The 20850-nt window shown below is 41.4% G+C and overlaps 1 protein-coding gene across 5 annotated transcripts in view; it reads left to right on the top strand.

The window, feature by feature from the left end:
* LOC119476908 (estrogen-related receptor gamma-like) overlaps positions 1-20190 on the top strand; it is a 32600-nt gene extending 12410 nt beyond the window's left edge. For 3 of the 5 annotated variants that reach the window (XM_037750562.1, XM_037750564.1, XM_037750561.1), the window contains 7 exons: positions 2941-3195; positions 3305-3483; positions 4952-5068; positions 11980-12090; positions 12568-12750; positions 17624-17893; positions 18292-20190. In XM_037750562.1, the coding sequence (XP_037606490.1) occupies positions 2941-3195; positions 3305-3483; positions 4952-5068; positions 11980-12090; positions 12568-12750; positions 17624-17893; positions 18292-18536 (1360 nt within the window). In that variant the 3' untranslated portion in view covers positions 18537-20190. Of the gene's footprint in view, positions 1-2940; positions 3196-3304; positions 3484-4951; positions 5069-11979; positions 12091-12567; positions 12751-14870; positions 17600-17623; positions 17894-18291 lie in introns of those variants that run through there. The other 2 variants (XM_037750563.1, XM_037750565.1) reach the window with 2 other exon arrangements.
* Positions 20191-20850: the final 660 nt, after the last annotated feature.

The following is a 20850-nucleotide window of genomic DNA, read 5'->3' on the forward strand; positions in this document are numbered from 1 at the left end:
ATGGTCCGCCCAACTCTGCCTCTGATTGGCTAGTACCAATCAGAGGAAGAGTAGGACGTCATGCCTTCGCTCTAGTAGGATTCCTAATATCGCTTGCCCCAACCCTCCAGGGTTGCGTCCATACTAACTAATCCGATACTAACATGCTATTTAGTACGCTAAAACCAATAGTATGCAAATACTGCATGAATATCCCACAATGCAATGCGGTAGTGACAACAACTTTCATAACAAACGTTGACGGACAGCTCTGTAACTTCAATAACGCTTCAATTTATGTGTAAAAATGTCACTTTGCTCGGCGTAATATATATTTTAAATGAATTCAGATTCTGATTCTCACAAACCGCCGTTTTGGTCACATGAGGTTGGCACGGGTTACCATGGTTACACGTCTCCAACCGGCAAGGAGGCTCTCAGGAAGTGACGAAGTAAATTACTGCTCAGTGCGCCCAAAAAGATGCATACTACTGTTTATTCACACAAAAGTGTGTTGTACCATAGTATATCTATCGGGTATGTAGTACATAGTATGCGATTTCGGACGAAGCCTAGAGCTTGTTAGCGTCCTTAGGCTAATTGTTTTGGTTTTACGGTCCACAACGTTAAGGTTTTGATTCACTCTCACCGCTCTCATTGAGGTCTTTTCCAGCCGTACAGCTATAGTTGACATAGCGCATCATTTGGCAGCTAAAGAGGTATTTCTTTCAGGAGTTGGTGGAGACCAAAACAGAGCTAAAAGTAGAGTGAACATTGGACTTACATTCGTCAGATGACCTAAACCACGACTAAATGTTAATGTTGCTCTGTGTCTGCTGTGTAGGCAAATGTTTGCTAGCATGTTATCTAGTTGTGTAAGAAAATATCGATACACTTGAATATTGCGATATTATCTTTTGTGATATGGTGGTGGATGTTACAGAGTCTGTGATAAATGCAAATGAAAATACACTGTTCCGATTGCATAAAAAACAACTATCTTTTACTCCGACAGTTTTCCTGAAATTAGATTTATTTAAAAATCGCAATATATCACTTTGCTTACGGTATCGCAATTTATCGCAATATATTGAATCGTAATCCCTGTATCATGATACGTATTGTATTGCCAGATTCTTGCCAAGACACAGCCCTAATGTTCACCATAACACCTTTTATAAGGGGAAAATATGTCAATTGTTGCACTGCCCATAAGTGATGAATATATAAATTGATGATAGCCCCACTTCTGACAGCAGATACTATAATTACGTTGCTATAGTTGCTTGGTTTTCTTATAGAGAAGTCTACTATAGAGCAGTTTACTCGTACTGTGCGTCTATGTGTCTGTAATTGTGGGTTTGTAGAGGGGTCAATAGCGCGTGCCCATGGTTTACTCTGGAGGTGGTTAAAAGCGGCCAGTCTTTTTACCTACCAAATGACTTGTGGCCAAGCGAGCACTGATTTACATGACAGGAAACAGACTGGCTTGGCCATCCACCTCACCAAGCCATGAGATTAGAGTGGGAGAGAGACGTACGGCTGTGTGAGTACTGTGTGTGTGCGTGTGTTTCTCTGCATGTGGAAGTGTGCGACAGAGTGTGGGACAGCAGGGTGTCTTTCTAAAGTTGGCCTGGCGACTAACAGTTGCATGCCAGTACGTGTCGGGGTGTTTATGAAGACACTTGCTTTAAACTGTGTCTGTAAGTGTGTACTGTATGTAAGTATGTGTGTGTGTGTGTGTGTGTGCAGGGAGCTTGAACATGTTCCTGATCACATGGATCTTAAGTGTGTGTAGAGAAGTGGGAGCCTGTCTATGCTTTTTATTTTTACATGCACACATGAACGCCTGACGCCACTATGTGTGTGTGTGTGTGTGTGTGTGTGATAGTGCAGATCACATGCCTGTGAGCCTAGTGTTCACCTCAGCTGGTTTCAGATGCTTTTTTCTCCTCGTCGTGGTGACAGAGAGTCTGTTGTGGTCACATTTCGATCCAATAATAAAGTAATGATGCACACTTTAACATGCAGGCAGAGGAAGGTTTATTCCAAGCAGTTATAGTGGAAGTATTCATAGAAAGTACTTCAGAAATATCTACACAAGTCTGTATTGTTGTCATATTTAAATATATATTAAACCGAAAGAGCAAAGTGTGTTGTTCTTGAAACCATTCTTTAGTGTCCTTTTTAGTGGTTTTGGGGTTGACTGTCCATGCACAATACACAAACAATGAACTAGTGTTAATATTATATCTCAGTTATTGCATTATAAAGCATTTGTTCATGTCAAATCAATGGATTATTTTAATTTCTCCACATTTTCTAATATTTCTAACAGTAAAAAAAAGCTTGTAGCTGTTGCAACAACTTGTTAACTGACAGGTCGAGTATGATGAGTAACTGAGAGACACACAAAGAGACTATAGAGACAGAAAGGCGACGGTGTTTGGCGATGAAGAACCGGATGATTGCTGGTTTGGCTATTTCCATACGTTTGCTTAAGCAATCTCCATCTTTAAAAACAAAGCAGTGTAATGGACAACAGCTTTTGCATATGTGGGAAATCACAAACGGCTGGTTTAGATAAGACTGGGAATGGATGGATGCATGAATGAAGGGGCGTGGAGATGGAGAGCCTAGGCCGTTGAAGCGTCGGGAGACTGATGAGGGGGGAAAAAAGGGTGTAGTTGAAAGAAATATGAGCTTTCTGCTGTGTATGTTTGAAAATACATACACTATATGAACTCAAAGATTAATGCCTTTTTTTCGAAGCTGCTTATTACATTATTACTCTCTGTGTAAATGATGCCTGACTCAATAAAACTAGCCAGTCATTAATATTTATGACAATACCAAGGTGACTCATTATATAAAGCTGACCGGAAACCATCATGAATATGTATTACAATAAGATGCATATCCGATTATATGTAATAAAATGTCTCCTCTCTTTTTCTCCAGTCATCTGGGCAGGATGTCAGTGAGGGGCTTGGACCCCACCTGTCCCTCCACAATAAAGCGTGAGCCCTCCAGCCCCAGCCCCAGCTCTCAGGGCGACGTCAGCCCGGCCCAGCCCAGTCCCGGGAGCTCTTCCTCGGACACAAACTCCAGCTACGGGCCCTTGATCAAAGGCATTCACAACCACAGCAATGGGCTGGACTCGCCAAGCCTCTATGGTCACACAGCGCCGTTGGCCAACAATGGAGGAGCAAATAGGTTGGTGTATGCATTATGCTTTATTTTGTGTGTTTAAATGGAACTATCTGAGCACATTCCTCTTAATTTGTCCCCTTCACTTCATCCCTTCCTCTCCACGTCTATCCAGGAGGTTTGTGGAGGAAGAAAGCCAAGTGAAGTGTGAATTCATGCTGGGCTCGGTGGCCAAGCGTGTGTGTCTGGTGTGCGGTGACGTTGCCTCGGGCTACCACTACGGCGTGGCCTCCTGTGAAGCCTGCAAGGCCTTCTTCAAGAGGACCATCCAGGGTAAGAGAGCGAGAGAGAGAGGTAACACACACACACACACACACACACACACAAAACACACATTTAGTCACAAGTTTCCCGCTCAGTTTTATACTTAGTAACAGAGTTTATTGTGCATGGCCGATAATGCCTTCCTGGCACCGTATAAACCTGTTTTACTAGCAACATGGTGCAGATGCAGTCGTTTGTTTTGGCATAAACAAACCCCGATCAGTTAGCTCACAGCTTCCGCCTCCTGCAGAAAGGCTTTAAATAAAGACCTGTTTGCAAACAGCTGATATGCGGTTAAACTTGCAGCGGCGTCGTGTATATAGTCAACATGTTTGAGTTTGGGCTTTAAAGCTTCGCATAACATACGGCGCTGAATGTGTGCACTTCACCCCTGAAAGCCGTTAGTGGCGAGAGGCAGCGGCATGCGGTGTGGGTGTTTTAAAGGGATTGTCCTGTGCTCTGTGGGCTCGCGGCCCAGGTCCAAGGACCCGGCAGTCTGCGATGTGTTTAGGCCTCTAGAAGTTGGCGACCGTAGATGGGTTCAAAGGGCAAACGGGATGAACGGCTGTTAGATCAACCGGGGAGATCTGATGTCTGGCTCATCAGATACTTCCTGTTTCTGATAGAGGGTGGCAGCTGAGAGCGCCTGCAACTGGCTGAACGCCATCATCGGGCTTAACGCGCATTTTTGGCTGCCGTTGCTATTACTCCCAATTAGGTGTTGGAAACATGTGATTTTGTATGCGATTGCACTGATTTTGAAAGCCAAATGTCATAGTAAAAATGACTCCCCTTTTTTGAATGATGTGTTTTTTTAGTGTTTTATAACTATATGATGTTGGATATGATGTTTATTCTCAATAATTTAAAGGTGCAGTCCACTGATTTCACACATGGAGATCAGTTTACTCGTCACAAGGAGTTCTTCACAGCCTACGAAAACAGTTATATATAATGTCCTCTGTAGCTTGGAGGGAGCTGTGTCAAGTCTGAGAAAGTAACCATGACGATGTCATAGTGATGTCATCAGGTTCATCTCAGTTTCCGCTTGACATTATAAATTTCTTAACAGAAGTCTGAGGCACAAAAACTGGAGATGTGGAGTTTAAAGGTGGGAGTATTTACCAGGCAGGGATGGTCTAATGAAATGCTCTTTCCTGTTGCATTATGGGAAGTGTAGGATTCTGTGTTTTGGGGGTATGACCCACACAAAGGACTAAAATTCAGGATATCTCTGCATCTACTGCTTCAATAATGACCATTCTTTTTTTAACCTGTCTCTTGTGAGTCCTACAACTTTATGGCAGTACAACACTAAATCGCTGGACTGCCCCTTTAAGATTTTGTGCTGTGACACTCTCAGTGAAATTTAACTTTTGACTGAACTGTGAATCTCAGTATGAGAATATTGTCAGAATGAATGTTGAATTATTGCTTCATTGTGACTTAAAAAAAAAAAAAAAAAACTGTTTTTAAATCTTCCTCTCTTCTCCTCCAGGTAACATCGACTACAGCTGCCCAGCGTCCAATGAATGTGAAATCACCAAGAGAAGGAGGAAATCCTGCCAGGCCTGTCGATTCGTGAAATGTCTGTCTGTGGGCATGTTGAGAGAAGGTCAGCTATACACCAAAAATCACTTTCAGACTCGGGTCAAAACATTGATTGAGTTGCTTTTCCTGGGATTGATCGGCTGGTAGTCTTCTTGGCAGAAGTTCAAACCTCAGTTGAGACAGAGAAAAAGCACCCGGAGAGCGAAGGCTAACACAAGTCAAGCAATTTCTGTGTTGTGCATTCCTGGAAACAATACCCTGATTACCAGCTGAGATTCACTAAATGTCTCACCTGATAAACTGGCGACGGCAAGTACCGTAGTTCTGTAGACTCCAGTGAAACCTAAAACCTTTGACAGTTAAACTTCAGGCCCTTCGTGCCAGCTGTGATGTGTGTGTGTGTGTGTAGGTCTGTGTATGTGCAGTAAACACAGGGCTGAACAATGCGTAGCCGTGTCTTTGAGAGGGAGGAGAGGGCTACTAACTGTTCAATTGTGTCAGTCTTTGCTTCACCAGTGTTCCTCCGAAATAGCTTCTGGAAATCTGCCAGTGTGTGTGTGTAAGTGTGTGAGTGCAGCACTGCAGCAGTTAGTGAGATAATGGAGCGAGTCGTTGCTAAGGGCTCTTGGGACGAAACTTTACAAAAATTAAAATGTAAAAAGTTTGAGATTTTACAAGTGGGGAATTTAATGAGAATGGGACAAGTAACCTACCTAACCCAGCCTACTGCTTTGTGCTGGACAATAACGTTTTTTTTTATTTCTAAATCTGAATTATAGACACAATGGTGCCTATACTATAGTGTATTTATACCCATGCACAGACTTAAATTAAGGTGGAATAAATATAAAATAAACCAAGTAATTTTAGCATTCTTTCACATTCTAACATCTTTTGTACAGCTAATTTCATACGATGCAAAACGTCATAACATATGCTCAAATATATGCACTAAGAGTGGTGACATGCATACATGCCACACAGAGAGTCTGTGACAGCGGTCAGGTGCTCCTTCAGGCTGACTGTGTGCCTGTCTGGTGACATATTGTTGTCCAGATTTAGAAGTGACTCAAAAAGGAAAACATTAGCGACCTCCTACTGTACTGGCCACTTGCTGCATGCTGTGTAGGGCCAGGAGATGATAAAAAGAGGGGAGAGCAGATAAAATGTGTGTGTGTTTCTGTGTGTGTGTGTGTGTGTGTATGTGTGGTGGCTACAATTTTAGGACGGAGGGATATTAAATGTATTTATACCATTTTATTCATCAAAGAGTTATTGATAAGAGGGAAGAAGGGAGGAAAAAGCATGCTTTCTGCTTGGTAATTGTCAGTCAGCAGTTTGTTGGCTCGGTCGCTAACAGGACAATAAGTTCACACAGTTTATTAAAAATAGACTATATATAGATGGACGACGCTTCTCCACTTCCTCCCACTCTACACGGATGAAGCCAAACTATCCCAGATACGGGAGCTGCCATTTGAAGACATTTGGAGCCCGAGTCTGCACAGTAGTGACCTCACCCCCTTTTTATAGCATCAAATAACTAATTAAAACCGAACTTAAAAAAAAACTTCAGAAAGATTAACACTTGAACATACATCAGTGTGATAACTACCTAAAATGACAGAAACCATCTTTGGGAAAAAATTATTTGTCCCATACATCTCCCATCCGCTAACATGGAGGGGGCGGGGCTTATGACCTATACTGCAGCCAGCCACCAGGGGGCAATCGAGATGTTTTGGCTTCATTTGGCTCCTGTCCTATAACTTGTCTGTAAACTGTGCTTCTATTGTGGTGCAGTTTATACTCCGATAGAGGAGGTTAAGTTAAATTGTAAGGCACGACATGCCAAGATACGTTAACTTCCTCCATTTTGGACTCTCTCGCTCGCTAGCTGCCTGAATTTGTGGGTCAAAGTTCTTAAAGTTGCACTTGAAATGAATAGATTACAAAGCAAAATGTGTCATAGCTTTGCACAGTGAGTGTCATTTTATTTGGAGGTGAAATTTACCTCCAAATAAAGTGAGAATGTGGCTCGTTTACAACCTGCGTGATCGTCTGAATGCTCTTTTTTTTTTGCGCTGTCAGACTTTGTTGTAGCGATGTCGCCATATTCCTCGATCTCAGCAATTACTATCAGAAGTATAATGATATCATAACCAATAGAAATGGTGGCCCAAACTATGAAAATAAGGTCCCAGTTGTAATAAACTGGAACGATCCTCTAATCCCACCTACTCATCTCCAAACACACAGCAGCAGCATCCGTTTATTGCTGCTGTGTTCCTAAATGTGTGTGTGTGAGTTACGGATACACGGAATTATAGCATCCTTACACGGGTATCAGTTTGTGTATATTTAAACACGTCAGGCCTGCACTCACATTTATGCGCACACCTCTGTGTTTTTGTGAGCGAGTATGTCTGCCATTTTTCTAAATTAGCTGCTTTTAATAGGGTAGGGGCATCAACAACGTCCCAATCCGCCCCTCAAGCCCCCCTCCTCTCCTCTCGCCACCCCCTTTTGCTTTCCCTCCCCCCTCGTAAATTCCTCCAGATGCCTTGTGGGATTCCTGGACCTCCGTGAAATGCGAACTGCCCCTCGTAACTCCCGTCGTAAGCGCCCTCGTAACGCGCTTCATCGTGTCTCGTAATGCCCCTCTTCCCCGGAGAGGCCGCAGTAAAGGCTGAGACAGAGGAGCTGTGAGGTTTAATGGGGAGAGTCAGAGCCGTATTAAATACACGGCTAAAAGACATATAGACCCCGGGCAGGATTTGATTAAGCCCTGTTTAGTGCTCAATACTAGAGTTGCTGTCGCTTCTAAGGGCAGTAAAAACATGCATGTTGGCAAAATGTACGCAATATTTTCAAAATACAGTTTATCATGCAGATGTAATTGTGTGATGCTGTATTTTAATGGTTTACGCTCCTAAGAGATATGGTCAGCGGCGCAGTAATACCTCCGTCTCATCCCCGCTTCCTGCTGCTTGAAGTCATTTAGTCTCAGGTGTGTTAATCGTGCTTTGTTAATCTGTATTCTCAGAATAAGCATCAGAACAGAATGTGCTGAGTGCCTCACTGCCAACTTTCCAAATCCTGTTTCATTTGAGAAGCAGCGTGCGGAGAATGTAACGCCACCGTGGCGTTGCGTGCGTTTGTCACAATATTTGAGAAGCGCAGGATTGTTTGTACTGAACACATGCTGGTGGTGGCAGCAGTGATGGAGGCAGGGGGGGAGACAGCGCCGCCAAAGAACACAGCAACCTGGATCAGTCTACTAGATGTCCGCGTTCTTGAACCCGCTGTGCGTTTTGGGAACCTGTAAAGCCTCCCACGTGAAGATCCAGACACCCTCAAAAAGAAGGCTGAGTGATGAAAGCGGGCAAAAAATAGATCAATGTCTGAGTAGTCCGTGTTTATCGAACTCTGATGGGCTGTACAGAAGAACAGGGAGGAGGTGTGTGTGTGTCTGTTATCCACCAAAGCTATTCTCGGCCTTTTGGTTGTCAGCACATTCCACTGTGAAGAGTTACACTTAGCTCTGATGTGTGTGTTTGAATAACTGTCAGATCTGAGCACACACACAAGTGTACCCGTATAAAACACACTTTTCCAACATGACCAAAATCGTTAGATTTAATCCAGTGTTTGTCAGCAGTTTGTGTTAAATCTGATGCACGAGTAAGCGCCCTCATCCATCATCTCACACCTCAGGGTGCCATCTGCCAAGTGCCCAGGATAATTCACACTTACTATTTGCCCCTCATGACATCACCAGGGGGTCAGAGGGCATTAAGTTCAGTTTACCCAACCGATTGTTACTTTAATTCCCCACTCATCTTATTGATTACAACATATTCACTTCTTTCTCTTAACCCCAAAAGTGTCATCTCACATCTTACACATTTTACCCATTTTACCAAATGTGATACCCAAATGTAGGAAGTAGGGCTCAACGATATGACCTTAAATCTATACCATGATAAATTGTCATATTTACCTTGATTAGAATAAGTCTAAGCTATTTTTAAAACACATCAGTGCTTGACAATTTCTGTCTTGGGCTTGATTCAAAATGATATGTTTATCTGGATTAATTACAGAATGAAAAATTCTGGTAATTGGTTGTGAGCTATAAGTTAAATTAAATGGGATTCAATCTATTTATTTATTTTGACAAAACATTCCCAACTCAAGGTTGACTTACGAGCTTTTATGGAGCTCTCAACCATAATACATCGTATACATCTTGGTCAGTTGTCATGGGGATGGATCTGTTGACATCTGAGCTAGTTATAATTTCATCCAAAACACCTTAAGGAGTTTGCGTCAAAGCGCATGCGTTCATGCTTGACCTTTCAAATAGTTTGACAAAACAAATCCCAATTTAAGTTCCACTTACTATCTTTTTCTGGAGCGTAGGAACAGCCATAAAAATATTATTATTTATTGAAAACATTGAGAGTAAATTAGGGTTGGTAACGGATTCACAATATACTAACAATAAAATAAGTATTTCATAAGAAGTATTTATTATTTATTAAGGGTTTAATGCGCAAAAATAAATCATCAGGATTATGTCGGCGTGGTTGGATCTGATTTGATTGACAGTGGTCTGGAAACATTAGCAAACAACCCAAAACTGTCTTCAGATTTTTATTCAAATATTGTTGAACCCTGATTGGTGCAGGGAAATACATGATATCACCTTTTTCCAATTGAGCCCATTTCAAACCAGTAAGAAGAGCTTAGAGAAAAACTCAAATACACAAATCCCGTAAGTAAAATATTGTTGCAGAAAATGTATTCATGTAGGATAAATATAGGCTTGCATACAATACTGTAATAGAGCCTATAAGGAGGTGGGTCGGTAGGGATTTGCATACGTCTATCTGTCAAAATTGTCCATCTTTATACAGTATGTGGAAGTAAACAGTCATACAACATCTTAGCATACAGCAAAGGTCACGATGCACATTTTCACACCATCGCTTTATTATGAGTAACCCCCTCTCTCCATCTTACTGGTACATTAACTAATAAAGCAGAGCTTCTATAAAATTGTTGTTATGGTAATAGGTTGACTATAAAATAACATAAAAATAGCGTTACAAACCAATGATGCAAAAAACGGAGAACCTTTCAACCCTACAACACATTTTACATGCCTGATTAAAAGGACATTTAATGTGGATGTTCATGCATGCTCGCCATAAATATATGTGCATTAGTAAGAATAAGTAGAGGAGGCAGCCGGACCAAAGGGACGAAGTGTCAGCGTGAGGTGTCAAGTGGGCAAATAATATCCTCAGAGTGCCATTATGGATCTATTCAGGGTCAGTATGGCCTCTGTGTAGATCAGGTAACCCAACACCACTACCGAAGGCTCCCTGAGTCACGTTCACACTTTCTTTAGAGATACACCTGGTGACTGTTACTCTCAGCACTGACTGTTACCCCCTGTATGCACACACACACACTCTTATGTCCCGTCGCCGTGGTGACTTGGCCACCACAATGCTCGTTAAGATGAGCAGTTGTCATCGGCTGCTCTGAAGTTCTTGGGTGTCGCGTTACAGGATGCATGCTGCTGTGCCGGCGTTAGACATGTTCCATTCATGTCTCCTTGGGATCGTTGAGACATGATGGGAGCAGAGACATCCTGATGGTTGATCGGGTTCAATATGAAGCCTCTTTCTGATAACTGATTACCTGTTTGAACCAAGCGGCAACGTCCGGTGCTGAGATATGAAGCCAACGCAGCGCCAAAAACTGCAGTTCTTTGAATGGTCTCTTGAGGCTGGCACCAAAAGCGAGTCAATTCTCATAGACGCCCATGTTAAAATGCCCAACGTTACAGCAGAAATGTTTACAGCCTCCGCTCTGAAAAGTGAAGCCAATGCTGAAGTTCCATAAACTAACAGTCAGCAGGGGGCGACTCCTCTGGTTGCAAAAAATTGTCAAATTGTATAGAAGTCTATGAGAAAAAGAGCCTACTTCTCACTTGATTTATTATCTCAGTAAACATTGTAAACATGAGTTTATGGTCTCAATCGCTAGTTTCAAGTCTTCTTCAATACAGCATGATGTTCATTTAGTAAATTATGGTCTCATTTAGAGTCAAATAGACCATAAAGCAGGGGATGCTTTAGGGCGTGGCAACCTTGTGATTGACAGGTCGCTACCACGGCGTTGTCCGGTCTGGGAGTTGTCCGTGTTTTCGTCTTAGAACTTTAACCCTTTCACAGTGTGTTTTCAGTTCATGAAAGTTAATTATAACCTTTTTGGTCGCCTGAAAATGTCTTATTCAGGATTCGGTTGTGCTTGGCTCCATCCTCTCGTGTCACTTCTGGTTGCAAAACAACAACATGGCTACAGCCAAATTGGCAAACTCAAGGCTTCAAAATGGCAGTCCACAAACCAATGGGTGACGTCACGGTGACTACATCCTTCTTATACTGTATACAGTCTATGATTTTATACAGTCTGTGATTTGAACTGTTGTCATTGTCATCAATACTGATGAAAAAAGTAACATCTGGACACTGACTGAAGATCCAAGTGGGAATGAAATGTTGTCTATTGAAATAAGTTTGTTGTTTGGAGTCACTGTGCAGACATTGCTCTTTTAATCCACACTGTTTTCTACGAAATATGATGAATTATGCTCCTTGTATTATAAATACTCATCTACTCACTTAATTAGATTACTTTATTTACAAAATCCACAGACCCTCTGAACAAATTAACATTATTATTTCACTTTTATTTCAACAAATGTACCATCATTTTACTCTCTGTAATCTCACAATCTACTGCATATGCCTTTTTAAATCATTAAATCAAACAATAAATAATGTTTTTTTATAGTATTTGAAAGACCAATTACTGTGGACACCTGGGTACGTATATTTAGAGTGTGACTGTTTCACCAAATGCATCATTAATATCCTGGTGTTTGTGTTTGTGCAGGTGTGCGTCTGGACCGGGTTCGAGGCGGCAGACAGAAGTACAAGAGGAGAATAGATGCTGAGAACAGCCCGTATCTGCACCCACAGAATGCCTTGCCTCAGAAAAAAACATGTAAGTGTACAAACAAAAGCTTCCGTGGTTTTGCATTATGAACACAACTATAGTACATAATTGTTGAGCAGTCAGTCTGTGTTAATGGATTCCTTTATTATAGATATGAGATGTTTTATCTGTGTCTGCGAGTTCAGAGCAGTCAAATTATGCTCTCTGTGAGGTTGTCTGTCATAACACTTAATCATTTTTTATAGCTCGTATTTGCTAATGAGTTGGCATTAATCAATGCCAACTGTAGTTTTTGAAGTGAGACGTGGGATGCTTTGAATGATTGTACTGAACTACATTACTGTCCTGTGAAAACCATGTTTCTCCAGAACTTCAACGTTTCATGAGCTAAGAAAAACAGCCCCATTTTCACCTTTTTTTTTAAAGGGATGCACAATTTTGTTGTCTGTTTATATTATATATAATGATTAAATAAAGGTGGTTATGATAATAAAAATCGAATGTTACTCTCTCCATCTCCCTCAGTCATTGTTGGCGGCGTGGTAGAAAACAAGGTGGTGTCTCTGCTGCTGGTGGCCGAGCCAGAGGGCATCTTCGCCATGCCGGACCCCACTGTACCTGAGAGCGACATCAAGGCTCTGACCACGCTGTGTGACCTGGCCGACAGAGAGCTGGTGGTCAACATCGGCTGGGCCAAACACATCCCAGGTATACGATCAGTCAGTCAGGCAGGCAGTTGTTCGCTCACACACTCCATCGTGCACATTAGCTCACATTAAGTCTGTAATCAGATCAGAGGAGGAGATTGTTGTGACTTGTGGTTGCCAAGACACCCAGAGGGGAGAGTTCACGTTGACGCGGCTGTGTATTATCTGTCAGTCATCCTGTGTGTGTGTGTGTGCGGCATGCCCTTGCTGACCAATGTGTGTTCCTAATATATCAACCAGATGACTAGCGGCCACCTGGAAGTTTTAATTCATTTCCTGGGCCGCGTCCGTCTCCGAATTACGGAAATCCTCCTGACACTTGGAACACACTTAACTTCTCCTCTGACACAGGAACAGCAGACGGGATGTTCAGAGTTTTTTTTTTTTTCCTTTGGATGAGAGGGTGGAAAGAAGAGGGGAAGTGCATTCTGACAGCTTAGTGGGATTAAAACGCTGGTATGCAGCTATGTTGGCGGTTGTAATCGTATGCGGTGGCAACAGAAGTTTGGAGGTTTGCTTTTGATGCTTGGCTTTGGAGACCTTGGAGACAACACTCACAAATGAAAAGCAGCACTTGTACTTATTTAGAAGCACTTTTCACACGTGTGTTTTTGGGCCACCCATGGTTGTGAGCTGCTCTCAATTGACAAACTGATTTCTTATTTGCCGTTACAATCTCACATAGCGCAAGTTGATGTCTTACTTTTATTCGACCAACAGTCCAAAACCCAAAGATACTCAGTTTGTCAAAACAAAGAAAAACAGCAGATTCTCTAGAGCTGCAATGATTAGTCGACTAATCAGTTTGTTTTTTTGTTTTTTTAACTAAACTAGACTAAATGTCTTTGATTCTCATTTTGCTTTTACTTTTGTGATTTTCCTTTTTTATATATACATTTTTAATGAGCATTGTTGAAGGATAACTGAGACCCAACATTTTCATTGCCAACAACTGCTTGCTGTAACTGTTTTGCGCTATGACGAATAAAGAAACTTGAAATTGATTAGTTGATTGACAGAAAAATAATTGCCAACTATTTTGATAATCGATTAATTGTAATTTTTCATGCAAAAATGTCAGAAAATGTTGTTTTCAACCTCTCAAATATGGACATTTCCTGCTTTTCTCTGTTTTATATCATATTAAATTGAATATCTTTGGGTTTTGGATTTACAAAACAAGACATTTAAAGTCATCTTGGACTTTGAAAAACTGGGATGGACACTATTTTCTGACGTTTTATAGCTCCAATGATTAATTGATTAATCGAAAAAAATAATCCTAAGATGCAGCCCTAAAAATCTCCCATTTAAAAAGCTGGATCAAGAGCATTTTGGCAAAAATCACTTAAATGATTAATCGATTGTCAAAATTGTTGTCTGGAAAATTTCTGCTCATCGAATAATTAATTAATCAAGTAATTGTTTCAGAGATACAACCATTTTGATAACTGATTAATCATTAAGGCCACTTATTGAGCGAATATAACAAATATCTGCAGCGTCCAGCTTCTTAAATGCGAAGATTTGCTTCTTTTCTCAGATTTACTGTTCCTTTATTATAGTAAAATTAATACATTTAAGTTTTGGACTGTTGGTTGGACAAAGCAACCAATTTGAAAACGTCACCGTGTGGTTTTTGACATTCTTTAAATTAAAAGCAGTGGCCTACCAGTGGATCAGTCATTAAAAACCTCCGGTTAAGTTCTAGCGTAGATCCCAAAGTTTCCAACAGCATTATGTTTACTTAAATACTTAAATGAGTCATTATTCTCCAGGAATGACTAGTAGAGGCTTTATCATATCTTTCAATTTCTCTTCTGTGCTGTTTTCTTATCGTCTTTATCGCCTGCTTTATCAGCCGTAGTTATCCACACCCAAAACATCACCAGGGAAACACCTGGGTTTTTTGTTGATGTCCTATCTCTGAAATGCTTACAATACAAACAAAGCAGGTGTGCGTGTGTGTGTGTGTGCGTGTGTGTGTGCGTGTGTGTGTGTGTGCGTGCTTGCATCTCTACTATATTTGTCCCTGTATTTCCTCCTACAAAGTGGACATGAAGCAGCCATTTGAGTGTGTGTTGGTGTTTGGCGTCCCTCATCAGCGTTTCCATTGTTCTGTTAGAAAAGGAAGAAGAGCATCACCACCTCCTCCTCCTCCTCCTCCTCACCCTCTTCACCCCCCTCCTCACCCCCCCAGGCTGTTGCTGTCTGCCTCTTTTCTCCCCGTTGACGGCTCTTTACTGTCAACGCACGAGACAGACGGAGTCCGACTGATGGGTGTATTTGTAGCCCTTTGCCAGTGGAGGATTTGGCTGGAAGAGCGCCCGTACACACAGCAGATACCCACCTGAGGGCAGAGAGAGACAGGGAGCCGAGTATTCATGCAACTGTCAAGCTAATTTGACTTAAAGTTATGAAATGTCATGAAAAACTAAATAAAATACAACAAAAAGGTGCACTTCTACTATAGGCAAGCTGTGGCTTCTTATGACAGAATAATTCACATCCATTTAAAAAAGAGGAGAGGATGTTTAAAGACCTCACCAGTATAGCAGGCAGGTTGTTACTGTTCATTAGTGTCAGGTAATTACTGAGAGTTAGATGAGAACATCAATACCTCTCATGCCTGTACAATAAATGTGAAGCTGGAGCTCTATTTGTCATCATTAGAAAACATTACGTTTGTCAGACTAAATTTAATATTATTTTGTGCTTAGATAACATCTGATGGGCATTTTCTTTACTTTTAAGATTATATAGATTAAATCAAATTTAAAAAATCAAATAATATTGAACTTAATTAATCAAAGAAGGATTTAATTTGGTTAGAGGTGCAAACAAATACACAGTTCCAGTACAAAAATACACATAATAAAACATAGAGACAGTCCATAAAATTAACTTCTGGTTCATTTTTTTTTATTAAAATATAATAGCATTTATCTGTACTGAGAATAAACTGTAAATTTGAGCCTTACAAATAAATTAATCATTAAAATAAATTAATGGGATTTTTTTTTTGGGCAAACAAAACAACACTTTTCCTGAAAATATTGTTCTTCTAGTGGCTGGGAATTTTTCCTTTTTTTCAATTTAATAGAAAAAGACACAGAGAAAGACAGAGGAAGAGAAGCAGAGAAAGAAAATGTCAGATAAAGAGGAAAAAGGATGAAGAAAAAAGATAGAAATAGAGTGACTTGAGATGAGATGACAGAGATCACGAGACAGAAAGACAAAATGAAAGGAAGGGACATCATTCAAGGAACAGGTTGAGGAGGTAAAAGACACCACGACAGCTCAGCTGACGGGAGACAAAGAAAGAAAGGTAGATAGATAGAATAGACACACATACAGAGAATGGATATTAAAAAAAAAAGACTGCCCCCTCCTAGCAGCGTAATGGCCATGTCACATCAGCTCTGGATGAGTGGCAGGCCACACGGCCCCCATCGCTGGGAGAACCAGGGTCCTGGGCAAAGTGGCCTGGGCCATCTGAGTTCTTTGCCCAGGGGGAGGTGAGTGTGATGGGGCAACTGTCCTGGCTGCTCCCCCTCTTCTCTGTCCGCTCTTATCAGGCAGATTGACGGTGATGTGGTCTGAAGTCTGAGGGCCAGACTGGCAGATGAGCTGGCTAAAGACCAACTGCCCTCTTTGCTTTTGGCCTTTTTGAGTCTGCGCTGCGAGTTGGCCGTCAAAATGTGTGTGTTAAAGACGACTGTGGTGTGACTTGCTGTGTGTTGCTGTTGATATGATACAACTGAGAATTCTCCCCCAAATGTCAGCACTCCCTATCGCCCTCAGTGCCCTTTGCTTTGTCCCTTTAAAACATGCTCTTTTCTCTTTATTGAAGGTTCATTTGTCCTTAAAATATATCAATATATTGCTTAATCACACAGGCCCAAACACACTCACACAGGTCTCTGTCCCTGATCGATGGTCCAGTGCCAGAATACTGATCCCTATCGACCAATGAAATTGTGCACAGACAGCGTTTCCAATCAATCAGGGAGCGATAGTGGGGAAACGGGCGCCACTCGTGTCCCTGCGGTGATTGTAAAGAGCAGTGGATCCTGATAACAATCACCGATGGTGTCAAAAACACAAACGCCTCCCCCCGCTCTGTAAAATCATCTGTTTAATTACAGTAAACGTGTGTGTGAGCGTGTGTATGCGGGGTTTATGCGGAGGACGTGAGCAGGTTTAATCATGCTCCTGTGGGGTGTAATTGTCAATCAGAGTGGGTGTGTCCCACAGAGTGTAATTAAATTCACCCCCTATTCACTCCCTCTGTCCTTTGTTATGCCCTTTGCAATGTGGTCTTCTTAGGAGGGAAACTGTATCATCGATGACATTATTATGCTGAATACAGATTATTATTAATGCTGGAAACAGAGGGAAATGACTCGTTTAAATAGAAGTAGCAGTTTGTTGGATACAATACAATAAATCATGTTATTTCAAATAATTTAAAGGGGTACTCTAGTGATTTCATATTGCCATTTCATAAAGTCAGGGGACAAATCAAAAGAAGAATTTGTGCAGCAGAAGGTGAAATATCCCGACTTCTGGTCCCTTGTATGGGACAGTCTTCAAAAATGCTCGATCCTACAATTCCCATAATGCAACCTAATAGCATCTTTCATTAGACCTTAAATACCCCAGTTTATAAAGCAGGTTTTCTGTTCAATATTTGTAATCAATCCCAATCCAAGATGACCCCGAAGACATTATACAGCTGTTTTTACAGGCCTAGTAGGACTAACCCTGACCTGTATACATAAAATGTGTCCCTATACGTGTAGTATCCCTTTAAAATCGTTCTTTTCTGCATCCCAAGTAACCGGTCCATTTTGATCCTCTCGTCTCTCCAGGCTTCCCCTCCCTCTCTCTGGCCGACCAGATGAGTCTACTGCAGAGCGGCTGGATGGAGATTTTGATTCTCCGAGTGGTGTTCCGCTCGCTGGCCCTGGAGGACAAGCTGGTGTACGCCGAGGATTACATCATGGACGAGGAGCAGTCGAAGCTGGCCGGGCTGCTCGACCTCAACAACGCCATCCTGCAGCTGGTGAAGAAGTATAAAACCATGGGGCTGGAGAAGGAGGAGTTCGTGGTCCTCAAGGCGATCGCGCTCGCTAACTCAGGTATTAAGTTAGTTATTGTTAGGCTCTGTATCTGCACAATGCCAATGTCGGTCGGTTGGCCAGTCAACCGCTTTTGGTCCGGACTGAATTATCTCAAGAACTACCAAATGAAATCATGCACAGATATTCATGGTCCCCAGAGGATGAATCACAATAACGTTGGTGACCTCTTGACTTTTCATCTAGCACCAAAATTTCAACGGTGCCATACTTTAGTTTATGTTTATGTTAGCAAAACTAACAATATCCCCATCAACCTCAGCTGTACTTTGTGTTTAGTGGTAATTAGTTATTCTCAGATGGTGAACATGGTAAACATGATTTGTTTTGTAAAGAAAAGCGTAATGCATTTAATTCTTTGCCATACCTTAATTCCTCAATCCCATCTCTCCCTATAGACTCCATGCAAATTGAGGACTTGGAGGCAGTTCAGAGGCTCCAGGATGTCCTTCACGGGGCCCTACAGGACTACGAGGGCACCCACCACCCAGAGGACCCGCGGCGTGCCGGCAAACTGATCATGACCCTCCCTCTCCTCCGTCAGACGGCCGCTCGCGCCGTCCAACACTTCTGCAGCATCAAACAGGACGGCCGCGTGCCCATGCACAAACTGTTCCTCGAACTGCTGGAGGCCAAGGCCTGACCCGAAACACAGACAGCCATCAGCTTCGTCCTGACCTCCCGACGCAGGGGTGGTTTAGGATGACACGAAGCGAAGGATAACGGGTAATGGTGGGGTTTGACACCATGTATTTGTCCATTTCAGCTTTTGACAGTAAAGTTTTAAATCTGCAATCGCCCAGGGAAGTATGTTCCTTAGGGCGAGCAGATGGGACGTTTTTAGATCAACATCCTTCCTACTCCCAGTGAAAGTTTGAACGGAGCAGTCTAATTTGCATTAAGTGTCTTGACGGCGAGGACATTGTCATCTTTGCTGTTTTGTGACACTAATTTAAACGACCTGCTTCGAAAAAGGTCGAAGGCGGACGGACTGACAGCATAAAAAGCAGAAGAAAAGCGCCTTCTAGAGATATTTACAGTAACATGCCAAAAGTAGAGCTTCTTTTGTCAAAAGACCACCTGATACTTGAAGATCCTCATGGATTATTTCATCCATCTTGAAGCCTGTTAATCTGCATTCTAGTGCATTTAGAGAGCCTTTTAATGATTTGATTTTGTTTGTCCTTTTTGTATAGAAAAGGTTAAATGTGTCCTAAGAGGTAAGTCTTGCCAAAGAGTAAAGACTCGTACTATTAATACCAGCATATGTCCACAATAATAATAATATAATGTGGCCTGTAAGACATTCTCGTAAACCTGCATCCCTGCTGTGTTGTGTATCGCAAAAGTATCTATCTATCCACTACATTCATATATAAATGATTAAAGGGAAGCTATTAAGTGATCAGCGTCTCATCAAACAATAACCGGCCTCCTGATTTTAGTAGAAATTTTCAGGGAAAGAGTACTTAATGATACATAATACAATTGTACGACCGCAAAAGTGATATTTATTTAAAAGTGGCTCTGTTCGTTTGCTGTTTTTTATTTACTAATGTGGCATTAATGAAGAGTAGATTAAAGCAATTACAGTGGATAATAATTTTTTAAAAGATTTTTAAATGATATTGTAAGATAATTTTTTACTAGCTTCTCTGCTACAGCACTGATAACCATGTATACCATATCATGAAATTCGAGGCAACATGATTATAATTGGAGTACGTACTTGAAGATCATAATGTCGTAGAGTTGTCGTAGACCCGTAGATATATCTTTAACTATGTAAAAATGGCTGCCATACTGTATAATCTGGATTAGGGAGGCATTTGATGTCCTTTCTATGGTAGAAGTCTATATGTAGGATGAAATTTGTGCACTACTTTTTCCTTTTTAGCCATAAAGTTTTGGGGAAACCGGTGATGGCGCTCTGTTAATCTGTTAGTGTGTTTTGTGTGAAGAGTAGTTATATCTGAAATTTGTCTTTTTTCCGCACACGTTAAATGAAGGGATTAAAAATTTGGAAGGAAACTCAGTACAATGAATAAAAGGCTTGTTCCTTATTTCACTCAAGGTACTGTGACGCTATAATGTGCATATTTTTGTGACAAGATGACGGCAGCAATAATGCCGGTTTAAATGTATGTACTGTACGTTTTGCTGTATATACGTCATGTCTTATGCCAACAGAGATGTTTAAAGATGCAAATAAGCTTTGTTTGGATGAGCTGTGCTGTGCTATTTCATTCTCAGGTGGATTCTTGGGCAATAAAGATGATCCCCTTAATGCAAAGCTCATAACATCTGAGTGTCATCTTTCTCAATAAAGAGACGAAAGGTTGTGAAACAAATTCATTCAGAGATGGTTAAGTGGATGCAGTCTATTCTGCACAGTCTCACAATGGACTGTCATGTCCAAGTAAGGTCCATTATGGCACATTTAGGCCATCAGAGCCCAGTTGGATGGAGATTTATAATTAACAGCTATAATGTAATGAAGTCTAACAGTGGCTCCAGGGAGTGCTAGTCATCAGATGCCTGTTGAGGCTGATGGAAGCAGAGGCAGTCGACTCATCACTTCATCATACAATCACAAAAGTGATAATATTTTGGTCATGCTTTGCTTTATATGCCCTATTTAGCATTTACTGTATAAACCATATATAAACACTTCATATGTTTTTTTTTTTATCACACCCTATAATGTAGTTTTAAGGATATTATCTGCTTAAGGTATTTTGTTACATTTTGTTTAGTGCTCTATTAGTGCATACTATACTATACTATTACTCTTTTATGACATACTATGCTATGACTTTTTTATGATCCATCCATTTTCTTCCGTCGATCCAGGGCCAGGTTGCGCTGGCAGCAGGCGTCCCTCTTTTGAGGGACGTCTGGAATTACTTTTTATTTTTTTGACATACTATATTTTATTTTTTCGACATACTATTCTA

This window comes from Sebastes umbrosus, chromosome 18 (genome assembly GCF_015220745.1).
Source record: "Sebastes umbrosus isolate fSebUmb1 chromosome 18, fSebUmb1.pri, whole genome shotgun sequence".
In the NCBI taxonomy this organism is placed as follows: Eukaryota; Metazoa; Chordata; class Actinopteri; order Perciformes; family Sebastidae; genus Sebastes; species Sebastes umbrosus.